The sequence below is a fragment of the Pholcus phalangioides genome, unplaced genomic scaffold (genome assembly GCF_987345545.1).
Source record: "Pholcus phalangioides strain wild (caught in Gottingen) unplaced genomic scaffold, Ppha-v1.0 ptg000007l_1, whole genome shotgun sequence".
Lineage (NCBI taxonomy): Eukaryota > Metazoa > Arthropoda > Arachnida > Araneae > Pholcidae > Pholcus > Pholcus phalangioides.
The window spans coordinates 42,195,057-42,221,925 of NW_028301600.1; the positions used below are offsets into that span (position 1 = coordinate 42,195,057).

Consider the following 26,869-nt stretch of genomic DNA (forward strand, 5'->3'; position numbering starts at 1 on the left):
TTTGAGGTGAACGCGGAAATAAATTTTTGACGCACTTCTGGAGCATGGAAAAAAACCTTCATCGGAGATGTGAGAGCATGCATATGAGTGTGACATTTTAACACGAAGATGTCCTCAAAATACCCACCGCCGGTGGACACCGAGGTATGCTTGTATGCTCTGAAGAATGACCGATTGTACGCAAATTAGCACCAAGTATGCTTCTGCAGTGCGGGCATTGGTGTACGCAAAGGGAGGTTTTGGGGTTCTAACCCCCCCCCCTCCCGTCAAGCCGAGATGATAGTGTTATTTTGCAGGAAAAAACGTTAAACCCCCCCCCCCTGAGAAAAAAAAATTGAAACCCCCCTTGAGAAAATTCTGCGTACGCCTATGAGTGCGGGATTCTATACACGAATTTGTTCTAAATGTACTCATAGAAAGAAATCTAAGGGCTTCAAATCATGTTATCATGGCAGCTATGGGCCACAAAGGTACGGGCTCTTTTCTTATCTACTCCGAGTGAGGATTCTTGTTCTGCAAAGTTTACGTGGGCCTTCTGGGAAATCCTGCATACATATCTGAAATAACTTTCTGATAACTCTCTTTTCCATTTATTACGCTAGCGAATCCTGTCGTAACAAGCATTATTCATACATTTTATATGCTTAACAGCCGACAGTTCCTCGAGACCCTTGACGCTACTTTGGCACAAATGGAATGTGCATTGAACAAATGTTGTGATTAAATAAAGTTTTTATATTTAAAGATTGTGTTTCTTGTTCTTTATGCTCTACTTTTTCATTTGGTAGCCGAAATTTGAACTATTATTCTTTTTATTGCAGTTTTCTATTTCTCATGATCCAATTAACGTACATACCAAGTTTCAACGGAATACGTCAACCTGAACGGTCTGCACGTAGATCTAAGTAGAGGAACATTAACTCTCTCTCTCTCTAACACACCCTTTATTTATAAGATATCTCTCATAATCTGTGAATTCCGATATACAGGGTGATTATAAAAAAACTATCCCGACATATGGGCCCCTAACTATCATACCATTCACAGAAACTGAATGAAATTTTGGCATAAGGTATTTTGATGTATGCGCTCAAGAATGATATGGAAAACAACAGTGTCACTCTAACAGTTACGGTTACAGAGAGAAAATTTCGAAAATTTCAAATGGAAACACCAAGTTTTTTGTATTGGAATGCGATCTCCATTGTGAAAAACCCTAAATAGCGTTCGAACGGCAACTGTAGCATGAAAATCACCGGCGGTAGATAGGCTAAAAGTGAGGACAACCAATAAGGACAGAGAAGCAGCATAAAATAAAGCATTTTATTGTGTTTCACAAATTTTCCACATGACCTTGTGGAGGACTAATCAGGCTGGGATCTCAGCCGAAGAAACGGTGTGACGAATGAAACGAACATTAATGTTCTGGTGCACGGCAAAGTCCTTTTCACTTTTTCCTTGCCTAGCTCCGGGGATTTTTGTGCTACAGGTGCCATTCCAACGCTATTTAGTGTTTTTCAGTATGGAGATCGCATTCCAATACAAAAAACTTGGTGTTGCCATTTGATATTTTCGAAATTTTCTCACTGTAACCGTAACTGTTTGAGTGACACTGTTGTTTTCCATATCATTCTTGAGCGCATACCTCAAAATACCTTATGCCAAAATTTCATTCAGTTTCTGTGAATGGTATGATAGTTAGGGGCCCATATGTCGGAATAGTTTTTTTATAATCACCCCGTATATATATATATATATATCAATATTTCTTTTTTCCGTTCTTCTAATATAATTCATTTTGTTTTCGAAGGCCGACAGCTATTGCCAGTCGAAAGAACTAATTAAAACCTCCAAAGTCGTCCGTATACTTGGAACAACAGTGCGCGCTGTAATTTTAGCTTCTTTAGCAGATTTGTAAGTTTCATTCACATTTATTTAGATCTAATACAGTAAAACCTCTTTTTTGCGGACACCGACGGGAAAAAAAATCGTCCGTAAAAGAGGGGTGACCGTTAATCAGGGGTTTTAAATGCATACTTTTATTATACTAGGGAAAAAATTATTATTTGGTTGTAAAAGAGGGGTGTCCATTTTTTAAGAGAAGTTTTACTGTATATTCCAAAATTGCTGTTCGGATACTATTTTAAATTAAAATATGCTATTTTTGAAGTAAAGAATCAAGAATGTAAAGAAAGACCAATGTAAGAAGAATAAATTTCTGCTGTAAGTTTTTTTCCATTCATGAGGACTGGCGCTTCAGAAGAGCAGGAACACTGTTGTCCATCAAAAATACAACCTAAAAAAAAAGGAAGCATTAGATACCCTCGAAATTTTCATCATGCGTAGATCCTCGAAGGACATATAAACTAGATGTTGCCCTCGACTTCGCTCGCTTGGATTTGGTAATCTGAAAATTGTTCGGCGATGTTTACCCCATATGACCCCTCATGACCCCTCTTGGGTTGAATTTTGAGAAATCCCGTCTCAGTGAGTCTCTATATTACAAAATGAAAATATTGACACATTTCATATTTATAGTTTCAGAGGTTTCCGCTCAGCATTATTTCTCTATATAACCTTTGAACCCACTTATGAGTCCTAAGGTGTCGAATTTCGAAAAACCCCTTCTTAGTGAGTCTTTACATCATGAAGTAAAACTACTGACCGAATTTCATATTTATGGCTTCAGCGGTTTCAGTTCAGAGATGATTGCTCCATATAACCTTTGAACCCCCCCCCCCATGGCCCCTTCAGGGGTTTAATTTTCAAAAATCCCTTCTGAGGGAATGTTTACATCATAAAATAAAACTACTCACCAAATTTCACATTTATAACTTGAGCAACTTCGACTTAGCAATGATTGTCCCATATAATATTTGATCCCCCCGATCCTCTTAGAATTTCAAAAATCTCTTGTCAGTGAGTCTCTACATCACAAAATAAAAATACTGGCTAAGTTTCTTTCATATTCATAGCTTTAGCGGTTTCTGCTCGGCGTAATTTCTCTATATAACCTTTGTACCTCCTTTATGACCCCCCCCCTTAGGGGTCGAAATTTGAAAAACCCCTTCTTAGTTCCTATCCATCCCGGTTCAGCATGGATGTCTACTAATACTAAAAAATTCCCTGGACGGACCATACTGATCCCTTAGGAATACGCGAGGATCACGTTATTAGTGAATCTTTACATCAAAAAGTAAAACTACTGATCAAATTTCATATTAATAACTTGAGCGGTATCGGCTCTGTGATGATGAATCAGTGAATCAGTCAGTCAATTAGTCAGGACACGTTATTTTATATGGGTATATGATTCACGTTGCAGCGTATATGCAAGCTGTAGCGTGTGATCCGTTTCCATCAGAACGAATCACGACTACAGCGTGACACGTGAAATGATAGTTCTGTGTCCAGCAGGTTTCACTTCTTCCACGGAAGGCCTGGCTCATTTTTCTGCCATCTAAAATGTTTGGTCGATGATCACACAATGACTTACATACCACAGAACAACAGCGGCCTCGTCTGATAGATTTTGGCAACATATATAGTAATACTCTCCAAAATCTCATCCTAAGCCTCTTTCTTTCAATGCCGAGACGAGCAACAGCAGAGAATTCGCGCTTGTCATGAAAAATTGATATACTACACAATGGAAAGAAAAACTGGTCGAAATTAAGTTGTTATTTCAATTCATTTTTCCAGATCACCCACGATAAGCTTCATTCCATGTATCCTGACATTCCCGATATTTTCATTGTTGGGCTACAACATGCCAAGTACTAATCTGTTGATGTTATTTAAAGGTTTCGCTACTACGGTATCATCCACTTTAGCAATCGTGACATTCGTTTCAAGTAAGTTTTTAATGTGACAAATAACTCTTAATAAAATAAAAACTATATTAAAAATATTAGGATGAGAGACCAAAAATCATTTATACGATTTAATATAAATCGATTTCAAATAATAGTTTTATGTTACCGTGTCAACTCTTTTGTTTTCCATATTTCCTAAGCAGTGAACTTTTGAAAAAGAATACAATATACAAGGTGGATACTATCGACCACCCAATAATTTCACACGTTTTACGTACCAAACACCCAACGAAAAAAAAATTACCTATGCAGCAGGTTGCTGCTAATTGAAAATGAACTGAAATATATATATATATATTCACAACCTCGTTAGAAATCAAGTTAAATTATTTTCGTTCACGATTGGCGCTTTTCCTCTTCGTGTAGAGTAATGTTAACCTTGTTATTACGTGAAGCCTTCGCCCCACTAGATTGATAAATTTATCACCAGATTTGTAAAGCGTTACCCAAACGAGATCTATTAGAAAAAAAAATTCCCCAAAACCTTTTTTGAAAAAAAACCCACTTTTCTGCCAAAATGTGGTAATTTTTTTTTTCCTTCACTGTAAAGTGAAATTTTTTGAGGGAAAGGTCAAGAGGAAAGCAAACATGTTTGCACAGCTTCAGCTTTCTTGATTACGCTCAGGGTTGTAGCATTGCTATCAGCGAATTTGGCAAGATTCGAAAGTAACGTCATCAATTTTTAATGCGTTATATAACTCCATAATTGCTAAAATAAAAAAAATAAAAAACTGAAAACACTCTTCCATATTAGTTTTGCACAAGGAATCGCATGTGTAATTACTAGGCAGTCGATAGTATCCTCCCTGTACATTGTATTTCTTATTAATTTTGGTTTTAGTATAACCATAACATCATAGTTGAGTGCCCAAAAACACGCTACATAATGGGTTTTTTTTTTTTTTTTGCCCTAAATTTTAATAAACTCTTTTTAAAAAAAGAATAAAGCTCTTCAATCAAATTGCTGAATTTTAAGAATGTCTGCGCAATTTTTCATGAATTACTATGCATTATAATAGTACTTTAGTTCTTAAAATTGTGAAAAATGAAAACTTCTATATAATTACTTTCATATGATTTTTCGTTACCTTTCTAGGCGTCGAGTTGATTCCTGAAGTCCGTATTTATGCAGTGGGATTAATTATATTGCCGGTTCATTTTTCTGAGTATGTTCTGCAATTCTTCAAAGCTTTTTTCTCAGACTGGAAGACATTCGGTTACTACATAGTTTTACGATGTGAACTGGGGCTGATATGCGCTTGGTAAGTATTGATTCTTTTATTTGAAAATAAAAAGGAGGGGTTATTGCTTTACTTTTTTTTTTCTTCATACATTTTTAATCAACAAAGCTTCTACAGTATAATTACGATCTCGTCCGAAATATAAACTAACCAAGAGAATGCTGCATTCTTTCCTTATACGAAAATCCTAAAAATTATAGAATTGTTTGGAAGTACAATTTTAATTTTCAAAGCAAATAATACACTAGATATTGAACAACAATAATGAGCAAAGTATAATTCTGTGTAATCTGCCACGGAAAAATTTAGAAACGTCTAATTTATTCACCATACCACAAGATAACACAGAGGTGCCGTGCAATATTTTAAATTCTCAAGTGTGCCTTAAACTTAAAAAGTTTGTGAATCCCTGTTCTAGAGGCAAAAGCGAGATTTATACTACATACAGTACACGTCTCCAGTCTAGTATTCGTAAAATCTAGCTCAATATATGCAGGAGTCTTCTTTGCATTCTCATTCACTCTTTGTAGTTGTGTCATTATCTAAATATATTTGGGCTGGGAATCGATTATAGTTTTTAACTTATTAATCAAAAACTTTACTGATTAATCAAATAATTTCAAATGCTATTACTTCATAACAAACTTATTAGGTAACTTTTTTTTAATTAGTCGATGCTACAAAAATGTATTTTATTCATTTCTCTCCCCCGCTCACCTATTCTCTAGTTGTAAACAAGGGCTGGACAAATTCCAGGTGCTAGGTCATCCTGGCGACTAAAAAAATTGATATTGGCACCTTAAATTTACTTTTTCGTACTTAGTAAATTGCAGGCTGAGAGCAGCACAAAATGTATATAGGTTATGGTTAGGGAACTTGGGAACCGAGTGTGTAGGGATTTTCGGGGTTTCGAGCGCTGTTGTCTTCCTGGGGGGAAGATTGGCAACGTTCGAGACGTTTTTCATCGCCGGAAGTTGCCCTTGCGGGTGATTCTGTGGGTGGGAACAAATCAGGTAGGAGCGAATATTAGTGAGTCTCTGTCAGAATACCGGGATTTACTATTATCCGCTAGGGAGGGGGGTTCAGATGTGGCAGTGATTCCAGTGCTGCCAAGGGGTAGTAGGGGATATAGGAGTAGGATCCACCAATTCAATATAGGCCTGAAGGACATTTGCTCCTCACTTGGGGTCACGTTCTTGGAGCTTCCTGCATTTACCGATAGGTGGCTTCGTTCGGATGGGATCCATCTAAATAAGAGAGGGGTCTGGGAGGTTTACGATAGTCTTAGGTCAGGTTTTTTACTCCCAGACCACGTAGTCGGGAATGCGGGTTAGTTAATGATAATCACAACAGTACTGGCGGGGAATTACCCACCTCTGACTTGGATGGCTTCTCGATTGACAACAAACCACCGGGCAAATTAAAATGTGTGTTAATAAATGCCAGGAGCTTGGGTAACAAGAAAGATTTTTTAGAAACTATGATAGTTGTGGAGGACTTGGATCTTATAGCCATTACAGAATCTTGGGCAAACGATGGGGATGAATCTTTCTTACACATCTCCGGATACGATACTTTTTTGAGAAATAGATCTGATAGGAAAGGGGGTGGAGTGTTGATATACGTGAAATCATGTTTGAAGGCTAGAGAGTGTAACGTGCAGAGAAGTGATATTGAAACCATATGGGTTGAACTTGAGAACGAAAGACGTCATAAGCTTATTGTTGGGGTTTGTTACAATCCACCGAATAGGGATCAAAACTACATCGCCAAAATGCATGATGAAATTTCCTACATGTGTAAGCGAAAGAGGGTTCTCATACTAGGGGATTTCAATTACCCGGGTATTGATTGGGAGAACCTTTCATCTGGAAATCAGTATGAAAGAGACTTTCTTAAGTTGGTGCTCGAAAATTTTTTGTATCAGCATGTATCGGAAGCCACTAGGGGTACTGCTATTTTGGATTTAGTTCTTACTAGTTCTGAGGATCTAGTTGAACATGTTTCGGTGGGGGAAGAGTTTTCCTCCAGTGATCATCGTATCGTCAGATTTCACTGTAACTTTTCCTCGGGTAAGGTTGATAACAAAAGACTGGTTCCTTGTTTTCGGAGAACTAACTTTGATGTTTTGCGAAGAAGGTTAGCGGAAGTTTTCAAAGACCGGTTGGAATCAGTAGGGGTGGTAAGTCAATGGGAAGAATTTAGTACGAAGCTGTCCTCTGTTTTGCACGACGTCATACCCTTTGTTCGAAAAAAGCGTGTTTGTACATCACACCCTCTATGGTTCACGGATAGCGTGCGGAACTTTTATCTTGAAAAGAAAAGAGCATTCAGGGAGTATAAAAGTGGACGAGGTGACCTATCATTGTTTACTGATAAAAGAAGACTGTTGAAGAAAGCGATAAGGGATAGTAAAAAGCAAGTTGAATCTAGGTTGGCAGATAACATTGGCTCTGACCCAAAATCATTTTTTCGATACGTCAATAATGGATGTAAGGGGACAGTTGGCCCCCTCTCGATAGGAGGCTCAAAAGTAGAGAGCAATGTAGGCATGTGTAGTGCTTTCAATGACTTTTTCGCGTCGGTTTTTAATGGAGATAATGATATTCGATATACGGGTGTTGCATGGGGTAATAAAACGCTCAACGATATTCAAGTGGAAGACGTGGAGGTCCTAAATCTTCTAAGAAATGTATGTGCAAGCAAAGCACCAGGACCAGATGATATCTATCCCAGGGTTCTCAGGGAAGGTGCTAATGAATTGTTGGGGCCAGTCGCACAGATATACAGGAGTAGTGTTGCTGAGGGTATCGTCCCGAGAGATTGGAAACTGGCTAACGTTGTTCCGATATTTAAGAAGGGTAGTAGAGAAGTGGTGTCTAATTATCGTCCAGTGAGTTTGACGAGCTCCCTCTCGAAAATTTTGGAAATTATCATCAAAAGGCAGTTTGTGAAGTGGATAGACGAGAATAATGTATTGTCGGATAATCAGCATGGGTTCAGGAAGGGGAAGTCATGTGTAACTAACCTCCTTTGCTTCTATGATTACGTGACTAAGGCTTTGGGTAAGAGCAAAAATGTCGACGTTGTTTACCTTGATTTCCAGAAGGCATTCGATCGGGTCCAACATGGCAAACTCTTGAAGCGTTTACACGAGATTGGAATAGGGGGCAACTTGCTGAATTGGATAGAATCGTGGTTAAGAGATAGGTCGCAACGAGTTATGGTGAACGGGGAATTCTCTGGTTGGACAGACGTCACAAGTGGAGTTCCTCAGGGAAGTGTCCTTGGCCCCATACTTTTTTCACTTTTTATCGACAAACTCAATCAGGGTATCGATGGAATTACTAGCAAATTCGCAGATGATGTGAAGCTAATGGGGGTAATCGGAAATGAAAGCGATAGGGAGTTGCTCCAGACCAACTTAAACAAGATTGCAGCATGGGCAAATGAATGGAGCATGACGTTTAGCGTAGATAAGTGCATGGTCGCTCATTTTGGTTCGAACAACCCACGGTTCTCTTACGAGTTGAATGGTGTCACTATCCCGGATGCAACTAGAGTCACTGATTTGGGAATTCTCATTGACGAGCGACTTAAGTTTTCTGAACATTGTTCAGCGGTTGTCAAAAAAGCGAATAGAATGCTTGGTCTCATTTTCAAAAAGGTCTCTTCGCGTTCTCCTAAAGTCATTCTTCCGCTTTTTCGGGGCTTAGTTCGCCCTGGACTGGAGTATGCTGTAAGGTTTTGGAGACCATACCTGCAGAGGGACATAGACTTGGTTGAAGGGGTGCAGAGAAGAGCTACGCGTGTCCTTATTGGCACACAGAGCTTGAGTTATGAAGAAAGACTTCATTTTTTGAATATGTTTACATTGGATGAACGCAGGTGTCGAGGAGATATGATCGAAGTGTTCAAAATTTTCAATGGGATGGATAGGATGGACCATGAACTTTTAGTACACCGCCAATCGACTGCTTTTACAAGGGGACACCAGTATCGATTGGTGAGGGACAATGCAAGGTTATGGTGTCGCAGGGAATTTTTCTCCAATAGGGTTGTTAATAAATGGAATAGCTTACCCCCGGAGGTAGTAAATTGTAACACAATTGACACGTTTAAAAAGAAATACGATAAACATGTTGGGGTAAATCGAGAAGCTATCCATTCTTAGAATAAGACAACCATAAGTATTCTTTATGGGCATTGTATAATATTTTATCATGTGTATATATTGTTTGTAATTTGTGTTAATTGCATTTTTAATTGGGTTGCTGTATTTTTGAAACATATGACAACCATATTTTTATGGGCATCTTTTTATCAGCCACCTCGTTGGGCATTTTGCCTGTTGTGGCGTTGTATTTGTATTTGTATTTGTATGTGGACCCAGTGCCGTCTTAAGGAATGGGCCCACCCGGACACAGCCAGGGCACCTCAAGTGCATTGGGGGCCTCATGATAATGAGACCTGGTTCAAATTTTCAAGTTTAAGCATGTAAATTGATAAACACCCATTTATAGTCAGATAAGGGGTCAATTTGCTCGGGGAGCCCACGATGCTCTTATAAGACAGCCCTGTATAGACTATGGAGAAAAGAAAACTGTAATAAAAATAGTTAAATTTTCAACCACCAGGTGAAAAAGTGGTGCTTTTTTATTTTTTCATTGCAGTTTTCTTTTTCCCCATATTGTCCATGCCACCTATATACCAAGTTTCAACGAAATACGCCCACCACAATAGGTGCTACATAGGTCTGAGTAGTGTCCGTTTAAATATAACCACCCTGAACATAAATGAGGAGAATATTGAATGTACCAAGAAATTATATTTACAATTGTGTATACAAATGTTTTTGCTGAATAACGAGTTCAAATACAAATACAAAGACCACAACAGACAAAATGCGCAACAAGGTGTCTAAAAAAAGATTCCCGTAAAAAATATAAGAAATATATATTCAAAAATAGGATTACGTTCAATAGTTCAAATTATCTTTTCCATTCCATATTTATTTCGATGTAGGGATATATTTATATTCCAGAGACATTATATAGAATGGATTAAATATTTTCAGGTTTCTCACCACATGGTATCCACGACGTGACGATACCGTTCATACTGTAATGGAGTTCAATGAAACTGTAGTCAACGAGCTTAGCGATTCAAGATTTGAATCCTATTACGAGCAACGCCATCGTGTAAGTGTCATTTATTGGACATAAAAAATGAACAAACAAATAAATTAAAATAAGTAATCACGGGTTTTTCGTGAACAATTTTCTCAAAAAAAAGTTAGTTTTCATAATTCCGCTTTCCTCTTATTACAATTAAATTTGACTGACCTACCTATACCTTATTTCAGATAATATTATCAAAGAGCTAAGCAATCCAAATGGTACATGTAATTTTATTTACAGAAGTGAAGGAGAATCATGCATGTGGTTGTTTTATATGGTTTTTTTTTTCCTTTGCTGAAATATTTGAACAACATAATATCAAATATGATAGTATATAATGAATTGAAGATAGCAATTTCGTGATTATGAACAACTGAAAATTTTTTCTCTTATAAGGGCATGTCCAGAGGAATGGCTCAGAAGTGTTACAGGATGTTCACTTCTTGCGACCAAGCAACAACCAAGGCTGTCATGGCATTAGCATGGTATGCAATTACATATTCACGATATTAAATAAAGAACACTGCAACACAAAGAATGCACCAACACCGATGTCAATAAATTGAGGGAAAGTTACAGAAACATTCACGGATAACGTGCGTAACCTTTATCGTGAAAAAAGAAGGGCATTCAGAGAATAAAGAAGTGGAAGAGGTGACCTGTCATCACTTACTGAAAAAAGAAGGGCGTTGAAGAAAGCAATATAAGGGATAGTAAAATGGAAGTTGAATCAAGGTTAGCAGATAACATTGGCTCTAATCAAAATCATTTTTTTGGAACGTCAATAATGGATGTAAGGGGAAAAGTTGACCCCTCGCATGGCCCCACATCCTGTAGTAGGGCCCTTAGGCTGAGATCTTTTGCGGGCCACCCCCCCCCCCCCGGCCAGAGTTTCATGGGCCCCTTTATGATGGATTTATAGCGTGCAAAAACAAAAAATAATGAAAATTGTCCCGGGCCCCAGGGTTGGAGCCTTGCCAGCCCACCCCTTGTGGGGGCCATGCCCCCTCACGTTAGGAGTGTCTAAGGAAGAGAGCAATGTAGGCATGCACAGTGATTTCAATGACTAAAGGTAAAGATATCGCATGCGTCGGCCTGCTATATCCAATGCCACTAGATGAAAAGCCCTTCTCCAGTGACGTCATGAGCTTCGTGCGGAGTCCTTCTTCAATAGGTGGTGTTGGTCCAACATGGTAAATTCTTGAAGCGTTTATATGAGATTGGGATTGGGGGCAACTTGTTGAATTAGATAGAATCGTGATTGAGAGATAGATCACAACGTGTCATGGTGAACGGGGAATTTTCTGATTGGACAGGTGTTAAAAGAAGCGTATTGGTGTTAACAGAAGCGTATATCCCCCTTCTTTTCTTTTTTTCTCACTTTTTATCGATTAGCTCGATTAGGGTATCGATGAGATTGTTAGCAAATTCGCAGATAACGTGAAGCTTATGGGGGTAGTCGAGAATCAAAGCGAAAGGGAGTGGATCCAGATGAACTTGAATACGATTACAGGATTGGCTAACGATTGTGGAGCATGACCTTTTGCGTTGAAAAGTGTATGGTTTCTCATTTTAATTCGAACAACCCACGTGTCACATACGAGCTGAATGGTATCACTATCCCGGATGCAACTAGGGTCACCGATTTGGGAATACTTATTGACTAGCTGCTTAGGTACTCTGAACATTGTTCAGCAGTGGTAAAAAAAGCGTTCATTCTTAAAAATGTCTCTTCGTGTTCTCCCAAAGTGATCGTTTCACTTTTCCCGGGCTTACTTCGTCCTGGATTGGAATATGCCGTTAGGTTTTTTGGAAACCATACTTACAGAAGAACATTGATTTGGTCAAGGGGATGCAGAGAAGAGCCACACGTGCTTTTGATGGCACACGGGTCTTAAGTATGAAGAGAGACTTGATTTTTTGAAAATGCTTACATTGGAAGAACGCAGGTGTCGGGGGGACATGATCGAAGTGTTTACAATTTTTATTTATTAATACATCGTTGTTAATCAATTCAGTTACTAATAAATCGTTGTTAATCAATTCAGTTACTAATACATCGTTGTTAATCAATTCAGTTACTAATACATCGTTGTTAATCAATTCAGTTATTAATACATCGTCAACCATCAGTTATTAATACATCGTCAACCATCAGTTATTAATTCATCGTCAATCAACTGATTCGACAAGGGGACACCAGTATTGATTGGTACGGGACAATGCTAGGTTGTGGTGTCGCAAGGAGTTTCTCTTTAATATGTTTGTGAATGAATGTAATAGTTTACTTCCGGGGGTAGTGAATTCTAACACGATTGACGCATTTAAAAATAAATACGATAAACATGTGGGATAAATCGAGAAGCTACCCATGCTTAGATGAGACAACCATAACTTTTATGGGCAGTATATTTATACTTTATCATAATTATTGGTTGTTTACTGCTCTTATTTGTGAGTTGCAATATTTTTTATATATTTTAGATATATATTCGACAACATGTTTCTATGAGCATCTTTTTTCAGCCACCTCGTTGGGCATTTTGTCTGTTGTGGCCTTTGTATGTGTATTCGTATTTACGATAATGAATGAATCAATTTTATTGTAGTCAAAGGCATTTCACAACATTTTACACTCGAAAGAGAAAATATTTCTATGATTACACAGTTAACACTGTATATTCATAAGAAATCGAAAATGTCATTTTCGGAGTCTTAGCCACGATTGAAGCAAAACGTTCATAGCATTCTGATTACTGTCTGCTGTCAGTATTCAGCAAAGTATGTGTGATTCTCTCACTGCGATCCACCCAGGGTGTTAGTTACGCATGCTTAGTTCAAGATTGTACAGACTGATCCATTCTTTGTATATTCTTCCGCTTTCCATTAAGTCAGGGCCGGAAATAGAAGGAGCAGGGAGGAATGCAACTGCCCGGGCGGAAAACTTTAGAGGGTGGCACATTTTAGGTGGAAACCAAGAGCACCGTTATAAATTTATCGAATTTTAAATTGGGGGGGGGGGGTGGCAAAATCAGGTTTGCCCGGGCGGCAAAAAGCATCGTTACGACCATACATTAAATACATCGTTAACAAGGTTTTAACACATACAAAATGAGCATTTCCAACACTATTACTCTTCAACATTTATGTTTGTTACAGAAATCTATCGAAAATTGAAATTGAAATGTATTAACAAAACACAGACATACACATACAGGGTGTTCTGTTAATGGACCGACAAACTAAGAGGGATGTTAGTAGACATCAAGAGGAACAAAAATTGCAATGGAACGTGGTGTTACGAACCACGTGGAGAGGGTGAAAATCGCGAAAAACGCATGCAGGTTTCGACGTCACGCTGGAACGACAAAAAGTACAATAATAACTACAAAAAGATTTATTTCATTAATTATTACGAGAGTTGTTGGAAGTGGCAGCCGCTGACGTCATTGCACAGTCTATAACGACGTAAAAGCGATTCCCGGACGCGCTCGAGGATACCAGGTATGCTTTTGATGTCTGCCGCAGCGACGACAATCCCCGCTATGAGATCATCCGGTGTGTCCACAGGCGTCGCATAAACAAGTGATTTAAGGTGACCCCATAGGAAAAAGTCACACGGATTGAGATCAGGTGAACGTGGAGGCCAAGCAACGGGTCCCGCTCGTCCAATCCACCTCCTTAGATATATAACATTGATTTGCGTTTTTCGCGATTTTCACCCTCTCAACGTGGTTTGCGAAAGCATGCTCCATTGTAATTTTTGTTCCTCTTGATGCCTACTTACAATCCTCTGAGTTTGTCGGTCCGTTAACAGAACACCCTGCATACAGGGTAGTAAGGAAAGTCGCTAAGCCACATTTTACAGGCAAACCGTTGTTCCTAGAGGCTTTTTCTGTGGTTCCCAACTTCAAGACGTGAATGCGAGCCGATCTCCCCGTTAAAAAGTCTCGCCACAGAGAGCAACAGGCCTACAACGTTACAAATATTCAATCATTACATTTCACTCGCAATTTGAAGTATAGATGGCAGCACTGAAATATCATACACAACACTAGCTACACACTCATACTGTTAGGTGTACACACTCACTTTGTTCCAGACTCTGCGACGAAGCTGGGCTGGAAGAGATCTCGGCAACGGGATAAGTCCGGTGGCAGAGACCCTGGCGTTCATTCATTCATGTTCCTAGAGGCACACTTCCAATTAAAAAAAGTATTCAAATAATGTATAAGAGATGACCTCAGATAAATTCATTCATATTCCAAGAGTTGTTTTATAGTTATTAAAAAAATTTTAACTTTTTATGCAGACACCCTGCCCTCAAAAACCAAATTACATAGTTCTCCTGAGGTCAACAAAAAAAATTCATGTTTATAAGTGTATTAATCACTGAGATATCTGAATTCAAAAACGGAAAAGAGTTGAAAAAACAGCTTAAATGAAAGTAAAAAGTGTTTACGTTCGTTTTTGCTATTTTTTCTCAATCTTTCTCCATTTTTCAAATTCAAATATCTCTGTGATCATTGCACTTATAAACATAGAATTTTTTGTTGGCCACAGAAGAGACAGGGCAACAACTTTTTAATTAGATTTTTGAGGACAGTGTGTCAGTATAAAAAGTTTTTGTATTTCAATAAATATACAACCCCTTGCATTATCAATATGATGTATCTGAGGTCTAAACGTTATTTTGATACTTTTTCTAATTGGAAGTATGCCTTTAGGATCAACTGTCCCCCAGTAAAATGGGGCTTGGCGAATTTGCTTACTACCCTGTATACATAAGGACACAAAAAAATAACACGTCATACACAAACATAAACATATATGATCCATTTCTGTTGCGCCTAAGGTATCTGGTACGTACATCGCAAGCTAATATCAAAATTTTATGTTGGTGGCAAACACTACATAAGGGAGTGAATAGCATGCTGTCAAATATTGTTATCAAAATCAACTGCATGCCATTTTGAAATTCCTTATATTTTTAAAAGATTTCCTACACTAATTAAATATTTTTGATTTTCTTTTGAGGTATAGAAATGAATATACATTTCATAGTATTGGTTATTTATATAGTTGATATCTTGGTTAGATTTTTTGAAAGAATTTAAAAATTTTTCCCTTCTTTAAATCACGGTTTTAGTTGTGGTGTCTGGAAGTGAAGTAGGGAAACTGCTTTGGAGAATGGCTTTTTAGGTTTGGGAATGTCATAGGAATTTTCCCGTCTGCTTTCAAAAGGCACGATGGCACGTTGTTATAAATATCCAGGAGATCGTAATTAGTTACATCTTTCGCATGCTATCAGCTGGTGCTAACTACTCTGAGTCAAATTAGAAGTTCTAAAAAAGTTATATTTCTAATCTGTCTCTTAAATTACAGGCATCGGTGTACTTGACTGATTCCATCTAATCACTTTAAATCGTTCAAGAATAGAAAAACGTGCTGAAAACTGTAAAAAATACGTATTATCATTAAGCCTATCGGTTTCTTATTAAATTTTTCATTAAATATTGTATTTCGTTCCACATTTGACATGAACGATGTTTGCAATAAAAATTTTGGAGGTGTGACATTGAATATGCAAAATGAAATTGATTACACCTGACATAATTTTGCTTAAATTCATTAATACGAATGATGCAATCAATTAATATAATTTTGAACCTGCTAACACATTCACTGCCGATCTCGCACCAGTGCGGAATCTCCCATTAACTATTAACATAGCCTAACATGTCCGGCAGTGAATTGGTCAATTTGCCTGTTGTGGCGTTGTATTTGTATTCGAATGTGTTGAAAGATACAAATGTGCTTCTCTCTTGTCTTGGTAAAAGAAATGTTCCCATTTTGCACAATTTCTTTTTTTTCTTTTCAGGTCTGCGGTATTCTTTGCAATTGGATGCTGTTCCAGTATCAGAAGTAATATAGTTTCGGAGCGAAATTTCTCACCTGCCAGCTATCACAACGAAACATTGTGGCACAAATCATCTGGACTTTTCTTTGACGGATTATTATGCCACTACTCCGCCAAGAAAGAAGGAGTTTTCTCCTTAATTGTGCTAATCTTGTTTTTGATGCAGCTGTTTGAAAGGATTGCAATGAGTAAGAAATTTCCAGAATAACTTATAAATGAAGATTTAATTTGCTAGTTGAATTTGACTTCGTGTAGTTCGGTAATCTAAGAAATTTTCTAATATATATCGTGAGTGATTGAAAAGGATGTTTCATGGAACTTTCTCACGAAAAATAAAACTTACTTTTCTTATTATAAGTATATGCATTTTTTTCATTAATGATCAATCAAGATTAAAATGAACAACTTTTCTCTTTCAGCCCAAAACAATTTAGTCTCTCAACTAGCCTTCCTGGATTTGCAGTATTTCATACTAAATATAGCGGTTGTTTATGTTTTTATGTTGATCATTGAAATATTGAAAAAAGGATCCAGGCACGGTGGATTTGGATTGTGTTCGGAATTCGGAATGACCAGCTATTTTGTTGGACAGATTATATATAAGGTAATCAGTCAAATGAAAACTGTAAAATAATTAAATGAGTATTACTGAAAATTTTGATATCATCAAAATATTCTAATGATGCAGAGAACTCTCAATGACATATCAGAGTTTTTATTTACATTACATCCTACGAATTACATTACATCCTACGATTACATTCGTAGAATGTAATCCTGAAACAAAGTTTGAATAAACAAGATACTACTTAGCAATTTTATACCTTTATAAAAACGTTAAATAAATACTCATTCGAGTATCCAGCATTTAAACAAATACATGAGATATTGCTATGAAAACGCAGGAACAACTTACGACTGTACAATAGTTTAAAAAAATTTCGTTCTGAGTATGGCCCATACAAGGCTAGAAATAATTTGGTTTTTGAAGGTTTCTCTCTCTTTTATTTTAAGTATTTATTTTACATATTTTTATGTAAATTCAAATATTAAATATTTATATGCATTTATTTTTCTATTATCTAGATCCACCCTGATTTGTTTATCATCGATTCATACTTGATGTCATTGTCCACTGCAGTGGTTTTTTTCATCTCCTCAAAATATATCGAGGGAAAAATCTGGCCGCTGAAGACTATTTTATAATTTAAGAAGTTATTGTGTTAGTAATTCCTTGTACGTTCAGGAATTAAAAGAAGTCAAAACAATTTTGGATCATAATGTTTGTTTCTTAACCTTTGAAAGTAATCAGTGAATAAACGTGATGCTAATACGTGGACTGTATTACTCTATCGATCTTAAAAACTCTATCTAGTTCCCTACTTTATGAACTGAGTATAAGGACTTGATTAAAATGCTATGAGCACATTCTATTTTATTAGCATATCTAATAAAAAAAAGGGAATTTAATATACCATTAAATATGCAAGTACAACACTCATACAAATACAAGGCCACAAAAGGCAAAATGCCCAACGAGGTGGCTGAGAAAAAGATGCCCATAACTAATATGGATGTCATACATTTTTAAAGTACAGCAACCCAATTAAAAATGCAATTACGAAAACTAAATAAGCTCCTCTGGACGGAGATCCAGACGCAGAACCGAGAGCCTGAGAAATTGTCTGCATTTTTGCTTTTGAAAAAGTTCCTCTCCGACAAGTATTTCTAAACTGACAATTAAACAAAAAACGTCAAGAAGTTAGAATGGTTATCCTACCTACATCAGGCTACAAAATACTACTTTGACATGGTCATGGGTCTTTTAAAACTCGGTCTCGCGCTTTGTGATATCTTTCAGAAACAATGAAAATTATGTTAAAAATTAGCTGAAGAAATACAGGGGGACCTCTTGATAACGGACACCCTTGGGACCAAAAAGTTTGTCCCGAAACGGGAATTGCCCGTTAATAGATAGTAAAATACATTGAATCCTGTTGATGTAATTCAAAAAAGTGTCCATTAACGGAAGGTGTCCGCTTGCGGGGAGTATCCGTTATGGGGGTTCCGCTGTATACAGGACGTCCATAATTAAATGACCCTATTTTAAAGTAGCCTACAGGCGAAACCAGTCATCAGAAAATTGTGAAATTTTGTGGAGGACTTAATAAAGTGATGGGAATTTGTTTCGTGGAAAAAAATTAGTTGTACAAGTCGCCACCAGAGGGCGTTTTGTTAAGAAATGACACATTTAGGCAAACGTTTACCATTTTAACAATTGTTAAACACTTTTACAATTGTTACTGCAGCAAAATATGTTCCACATGATGGCCATCATTTTCAGATACCATGTGAAATCGTAAGATGGCATGTTCCACAACTGACCGAAATGTGTGCGGGGAAATGTTCAGCACGTGACGTGAAATGCTGCCTTTAAAGTCAGGTAAAGTTCTTGGATTGTCACGACTTACCAGACGTTTCAAATGCCCCAAAGAAAAAAATCGCATGGATTAAGGTCTAGGGATCGGGGAGGCCATAGATTATGGAAGTGCCGACTGATGACACGTCCTTCTGTAAAATGTGTTTTAAGAACATTCTGCAATGTGTGGAGGAGCTCCGTCTTGCATAAAGATTGTGTCTGCAAGGCAGTGACGTGCTTGCAGAGCCGGTATAATTTCGTTCTGTAACAGCAATGCATATCGCTTCCCGGTGATCGAACATGTCACTGGACCTGTAGAACATAACTCCTCGTAGAAGTAGGGACCGAGAATAAATGATGCAGTAAATTCACACCATACCGTCACTTTTAATGAATGCAACAGAACCTCTAAGATTACGTGCGGATTTTCTGGTTCCCAAATTCGGCAGTTGTGAGTATTGACTGCTTCTACTAAACCATACATATACCTCGTCCATATTCTTCTACGGAACCTCTAACGAATTGATACATGTTGGAATATGCGTATCCGTTTTGTGAACCTAACGGAAAGCTTGTTTTTGTGTAATGCTTGTTATACGGCTGGCATCTGTCACTTATTTATGATTATTGACTGCACCATCCAAGTGAAAATGCGATCGTTGTCTGTTCGTCCTGGAAGAGGAAGAAAACCCGTTTCTATGGACGCAGTACAGGAGGTTTCGCTTCAGGTGGAAGAGGACAGAGCTTCAAATTCTCGTGGTAGCACTAGTATCAGGCATGTAGCACAGGCGTTGGATAGGCCACGTTCAACTGTCCATAAGATCATGCAGAATATCCTCCGATATTATCCGTACAAACTTTCACTTGTGCAGCGGTTGCTTCCACATGATTATGACGCTCGACTCCGGTTCTCACTGCAGTTTCTAGCTCGCGTTGAGGTCGATTCAAAATGGCCTTGGAATATCCTCTGGACAGACGAAGCGCATTTTCACTTGGATGGTGCAGTTAATACTCACAACTGCAGAATTTGGGAACCAGAAAATCCGCACGCTATCTTAGATGTTCGGTTGTATTCACCAAAAGTGACGGTATGGTGTGGGTTCACTGCATCATTTATTCTCGGTCCCTACTTCTACGACGAGTTACGTTCTACAGGTCTAGTGACATGTTCGAACACCAGGAAGCGATATGCATTGCTGTTACAAAACGTCACTGCCTTGCAGACACAATCTTTATTAATCTGAAACCACAGGCTCGGATTCAGGGTGGTCTTGGGGGGGGGGGGATTTTTTATAGTGAATGTGTCGAACAGTGAGGACTAACCTGGTGTCCGCAGACGTCAATACTTAAAATATGAAAATTTATATTTTTAAAAATTTCATTAAAAATTGAAATTAATTAAAAATTGAAACTAAATTAAAATTCATATTTACAAAAAAAAAAATTTCAATAGCAACGCACTTATTTAAAAAATTACTATGCAACAATTAATCTTACAATTGATGAATTAGTTGTTTTTTGACCATAAATTTGGATATATGTGCCGGTTACCTTCGCAAAAAGTACCGCACGCAAAGAAATGTTGGAGGGGCAGACTAAATAACAGGCCTATATGTTATATTTATAAACATTGTAAAGGAATTCTGTGCACACAATTACCAGATAAAAAAATTATATTAACAGTATCAAGTGCAATTGTACAAATAAATGGAGACTTTGCAGATGAAAAAAGAGCAGAATATCAAAAGCATATGAAAATTATTATTTTTTAAAATGCTCCTAAAATCCTACTTCCTTCTCCTTAGCTTGAAAAATTAAGGCTCACAGTTGATCGGACAAATAATATATAACAATATACACAAATAAAAATTCATCCGTATGTATTCGATAAGTATTTTTTCCAGCTTTTCATGTCACAGTACATGGCCCCCCATATCTTTGATCGAGCCCCTAGGCTGAAAATAGTCTGAAATCTTCGACGACTCCCCTCCATAGCGAATTTATAGTGGAAAAATAACAAAAGTAATGAGATTTGTCTCGGGTCCCCGGGCTGTTTGTCCCTCAAAGTGAGGATGATCATGATTATGACGTCTATTTAAAAATCCTCATCGGGGTATTTTTGAGAAATTTTGTTAGCTTTTTGCGCCAGAATTTGTAATTTCGTCGTAATTTGGTGACTTTTTGGTGACAATTGGTAATGTCCCGTATTTTCCCGTTTTTGCAAACAAAATTCCCGTATTTTTCTTGAGGAAATATGGTCACATTCTGATATTATCATCCAAATCAACTGTTCTGAATATCGTGTAAGACCCTCTCGAGGTTCAAACTTCAAAGGTAAATAATGGTAGTCACGTGTAGCTTGGAATCGCTGCTCGTTGAAGATGACAAGCGTTTTTTAGATTCTATCATCTCGGGTTGTCATAGCGTCGGTTCAACAGGTTTTGGGTTCGTGAAATTATAAAAGGTATAAAGTAATTCACTACCTATTAACATGTTTGTATTTCGCATTTTAGTGTAGATTCTGTTTAACCTTTTATGGTCAAACGTGTTTGTTTTGAGGGCGTTGACGTGAGGGGGCCCCACAGGGTGAAAATGTAGCTTTTACCTGGAACTCTAAAACTTACGTATCATTGCAGTCTAATTTCCTTCTCTATAGTTACTCAAAGTGGTGTCATTAACTAATTAATCGTTGTAAATAGTACCCTGCGTTAGAGCTGTCTTAACGCATGGCATGGCCCTACCCGGGGGCCGCTAGATAATGAGGTATGCTACCAAAGCCTCCTAGATACTACAAGCCTGAAGCATATTTTCGTGACGTCACAACCCGGGTCCTACCGCGTACACCATGTATTTTTTGGCAATTGGAAAGAAAAATTTACGATTTTTTTTTTATTGCAATTATTACCTAGTATGGTATACGGAAAACACAATGTTAAATTAATGAATGATAAAATTATAAAAAGAGGTAATTTAACAATTATAAAAAAAAAAAATAGAGGTTTCACAAATTCTCTGCCAACCCCTATTTCTAGGGTTTTTTTTTTTTTTGCTCCCAAGCAAATATTTTTGAAAAATCAGGTAATATATATTTGACTTTTCATTTTTTTTTATTTATATGACTTATTAGAATTTGTATTTAAAATAAAATGATACACAGGCAATGTACAAAAATAAAAAGAACAACAATGCCATTAAAATATTTTTTATTCACTGAGCTACATTTATATTATCAATTCTAATTCAAAGGAAAATTAAAATTAGTTGCTGCTCTAAACATAAAATTTTTGTAAATGTTCAAATTTATTAATCTATGAGGGGAACTTTGAAAACACATTTCAAAATTCTGATGGGATTTCACATTATGAAAAGTCTTACTCTCTTGTTGCACTCATTTATAAAATTTCCATAAAATAAATTTTAGTTTCTAATTTTAAATGGCGAATTGTGAACACTTAGAAATAAATATTCAACTAAAATTCCGAAAATAAAATGTTAACATGGGATCAATGTTTTTTTAAATATTAAGTGTCGAAATTAAAAAGACATATCTCCTGAAAAATGTAAAACATGTTTTCATATGTCTACTCAAAATGCACAGGACATTTTTTTTTTTTTAAATACTTAAAATTTAAAAAATCAACTATTCAATGCAATTAAAATTGTTTCTTTTAATCGAAGAGTTCTTTTATGAGGTGTCATATCTTTTAGCATGGCAAAAACTATACTTTAGTAGAAATATTAAAAATATTATTTAACCATTGATTTATTCTAAATTTTTTACACATGTTCTTGATTATATGTGCTATCCTATGCTGGTATAAAGTTTTACGTATCTTAGATACTTAATTTTTTGTAAATTTTCAACAACAAAAAAATTATTAAAAACTGCTTGAGCGCATGATAAAATACATCAATGTAATCGAATAAAAATTGATTAAAAATAAAGGAAACTTTTCAATTCATAAAATGAAGCAAAAGGTTGAGATTTCATTGACTCAATCTTATTTAAAATTAAATTTTAAAACTTAAATTTCAAATTCCAAAAATTTTTATGGTTAAAATTTAATTTTAAATAAGATTGAGTCAATGAAATCTCAACCTTTTGCTTTATTTCATGAATTGAACAGTTTCCTTTATTTTTAATCAATTACATTGATGTCATAGTATTTTATCATGTATGCGAGCTGTTTCAATGCTTTTTTATTTGAAAATTCACAAAAGATTAAGTATCTAAGATATGTAAAATTTTATACCAGCATAGGATAGCACATACAATCAAGAACATTTGTAAAAAATTTGGAATAAATCGATGGTTAAATAGTATTTTTAATGATATTTCTATTACAGCATAGTTTTCCACAATGTTAAAAGGTACGAGACCCCTTAATTGAAGATTTGGTGTTAAAGTTATCATTTTTAGTTTTTATGTAATTATTCAGGAATACTTTAGATATTATTTTGATACAATCATGAGAGACTTACCTTGAATATTATACTGATGTCAAACTTTTAATTGAAGCTTTCTTATAAAATGTTTCAAGCTTAAAATAATAATTACATAAATTTTGGCCATTATCAAACCAACTAACTTCTTGATTTCAAGAAGTTCACAACTTCCGCAGCACTTTTCATGTTAGATGTTTCACGTTTGAATTCTGTACCATACGCTAGGACACCTATTTTTTGCAGCAATACTTGAAGTAATATGCATGAGGTAGTATCAGTTTATTTGAATTCCTCACAAAACGATATGAAACTGGATTGGTCAAATAAAATGTATTGATGTCCATAATATCATTTCTGGAGATTAGCGAGCAGCTTCCATAAAACTCAGTTCCAACTATTCATGCAGAAAGGATAAATTCACTTATTTTACCATGAAGTACACTGAGTTTTTTCCTAGGAACCACTCATAAGAAGACTCAGCTACAAGATGATTATCGAGTGAGACAGTGACACTCTTTGAATTGCTTTTCATTGATTTTGTTATTTCTTTCCTCTGGCGACTTTCTTTTAATTGGTAACTTTGTCGTTCCTTTCTCAGTACGACGAGGGTTCCATTCGGTCTTTCGCTTCCTCTTGCAGTTTGACCTACCGCTGCAAACACAGCATCACCAAGACACCTACAAGAGAATGTAAAATATTATAGGTGTAGTATTTATAATATACAGCATATTAGGCAACAAAATTATTGAATTATAAAATATTCTGAATTGTGCAAGAATGCTTACATAGGGAGATGACTCACATTTAAATTTAATGATTTAAAATGCAAGTTGAATTTGCAAACTATTTTATATTTATTTAAAAAGTAGCCTATCCCTTCATTAAATTTCACGTCACTCTGCACATTAATATTTGTATTTTTAATTAATTACAGACCTGAGAAATGTGATTTACTCAATATTAAAAAAAAGTTTATATATTAGATCTGAAAAATGTGCTCCAATGATTAAACAAGTGGATAAAAAACTGCTCTCAATGCAGGAGGAAATAAAATTTCGACATGAAACAGCAGCGAACATATCTACTTTCAAATTAGTTATGCAAAATAGTCAGAAAAAATAAATATTTCAGATGTATTGACTGAATTGTTTACAAATAGCTACATACTTTTTTTTTTGCTCGTCATCAGATGATTATCGAAGTTCTCTGTTTCTTTTTACAACTATTTAAACGAAATTTCTCCCGCTAATGTGTTTCAACAAATAAAAAAGCAGTAACAATAAGTAAATAGTAAAATAAATATTAAAAACTCGAAGAAAATTTAAATAAAATATGATGATAAATGCACGTGGTGTGCTTCGTTAAAACATCCAAAATAGCCACGCTGAGGACCCCCAAAGCAGAATGTGCCAAAATGTGCTACGTACATCACAGAACAACCAGTGCTGTTGCAGAACAATCTGGAAGAATTTTAAGAATAGTGTAAAAAAATGCTATTATGTATATGCGAATTTTTACCGCAGAACATTTTCAGTCAGCTGAGGGCTCGTTACAGAACATCACAAAACATTCTGCTTTGGGGCTAAGGACCCGGATTGTGACGTCACAACCTCGGCAGAGTGATACATTATGGCTTGTACTTCTAGGACGCTTTGCTACTACACGGGTTCTTAACACTGGAACAACCAGAATTTCCACACTTCCCTAGAACTACCGGAGCAATCTTTTTGACCGCTATTGCAAAATACATGATACAGCTGTAAATGTGGATTCATTTTAGATTATAGCAAGTGTTTTGAAAACCAGGATCAACACGGGGGTGGGGGGCAGGTGGGTATGGTGCCTTAGGTGCTGGACTAGAGGGGGCGCCAAATTTACCCTTTAACTGCTCCTACATTACACGGTGCTGAAATGCATGCTTGCCATTTCAAAATGTAAGTTGCTCCAAGTTAATCAAGTGACACCCCTCCCACTCATCGGTTCCAATAAAGCAAAACAATAAAGGGGTGCTAGACATTTCCATCTGGCATATGAGGGATTTAATAAAGCACTCTGGGAAGGGTATGTGCATAGCTTTGTATGTTCATGAATTATTGAGGGCCTGCTTCATAAAGATTCTTGAAGACTCGAGTGACTTGAATACTTGGGATTCTGCCACCTAAATTGTTTTCCCACTCCGCCCCTTATTTAAGCTAAACTCCGATCTTATCCAAAAGGCCAAGATGTGATCCAAGCTGGAGCAATCTGGATGATTTTATGTTTGGAGCGCTAATACTCAATTTACTAGCAGAAAGAACGTGAAGTTGTAATTCTGTTGCATTTGTTCTTAGGTTGTTGCAGCAGGCAAATCATTTTGTCACTTATGTAATTGTATAATGAGTCTAAATAATATAGAAAACAATGGTTCTCTGTCCGATAAAATACTGTCAACCTTTTACTCCCACTTAATTGACCCTTAGACACATCTAAAGTTTAATTTTCAATATAAAATTGATCTCAAATTATAGCCAATGACTTGAAGTTTAATATTTCATAAATATGTAATAAATAATATGTAATAAATAATGAAAATATTTCATAATAAAGAATGAAGATGATTATATAAGAATAGTTCCTTTATCAATCAACTTTGATTTAATTTCTTTTGTTGTGAACTTATTTCTGAAAATTTATTTAATTTTAAAATACTTTTTCAAGGTTTTAATCTAAAGGTTTCTAAAATCTTTATAACCAAACTTTTAAAACCTCTCATCATGACCTGTAGAATATTCTCAAGCTAAAAGTTGTCATTGGGGGTGATTATACCAAAAATTGTTTTGTTGTAAATGTTTCAGGCAATGAAAACTAATTTATATTTCACAATATAAACAAAATTAGTAAAAAAATGTAAATGATTTAAAAGAAAAATGAATATTCTCATTCTCCGAAGAATATTCTCACCTAACATCTCTAGTTAAAATTAAAGAATGCCTTTATTCGCTACATTTCTATCAGACAGTGTAATTTTGTACAATAATCAATATAACAGCTCAGTCATGCCAGAATTTTGAATTTGCAATGTCCTTGCAAAAAAAGAACGTGGGGGAATGACCTTTGAATGTTTACTCTACCCGTGTTACTTTATGCAAGTTATTTTCCTAAAATGTTTTGCAACGTGTGTTTCTCACTATCAACATTTATCCAAACAAACGTATTGCACATTCACGTTTCAGACACAACTTAGATAGCAAAACAATGTATCCAAACAGCTGATAAAAAAATTTGTACATTCATGCTTCTGGCATGCAGTGGACGATAGTAAGTCTGTACTTTTACAGGGTGACTTAGACAGTCACCCGATTTCAAAATTGTATATTTCTTAAAAATTAAAAACAGAAGAAAACGATAAGTGATATATGAATATACGGGGGGGGGGGGGTGTCTAAATTTTACATATGAACAAATTTTTTTTGAATGATTGATTTCAAGTGTAGAATCATTTTGAAATCGGATGGTTCTTTTTAATCACCCTGTATACAAAAATCAAGGACCATATAGGCCTACCTCGCTACACTTCCATCTTGCATAAGGGACATTAAGTACATCAGGAAACAAAATAAATATTTATATATTTTTAAAAAAAATGGAATATCTTTGGAATTCAAATCACCTAATAAAAATTGAAACAAACATTCTAAAAAGGGCTAACGGAACAGCGCACATTTACTTGCAAAAAAATCAATGTCCTGGAAAACTGAAACATACGGTCAGCCTATGAAGGGGTCCTCGATAAAATTTACGATTCAAAA

General features: G+C 36.1%; 2 protein-coding genes across 2 annotated transcripts in view; both read left to right on the forward strand.

The window, feature by feature from the left end:
• Nucleotides 1-4,477: 4,477 nt before the first annotated feature.
• LOC149085309 (uncharacterized) lies at nt 4,478-17,549 on the forward strand. Its single transcript, XM_089233941.1, has 7 exons — nt 4,478-4,541; nt 4,972-5,137; nt 10,194-10,317; nt 10,693-10,781; nt 16,178-16,404; nt 16,636-16,820; nt 17,303-17,549. The coding sequence occupies exons 3-7, from the start codon at nt 10,243-10,245 to the stop codon at nt 17,420-17,422; spliced, it is 696 nt and encodes a 231-aa protein (XP_089090067.1). The 5' UTR covers nt 4,478-4,541; nt 4,972-5,137; nt 10,194-10,242; the 3' UTR covers nt 17,423-17,549.
• A 3,403-nt stretch (nt 17,550-20,952) lies between these two features.
• Nucleotides 20,953-26,869, forward strand: part of yip2 (yippee interacting protein 2) — a 38,375-nt gene continuing 32,458 nt past the window's right edge. The window contains exon 1 of the mRNA XM_089233251.1: nt 20,953-21,099. The gene's annotated coding sequence lies outside the window, so the exon portion shown is untranslated. The remainder of the gene's footprint in view (nt 21,100-26,869) is intronic.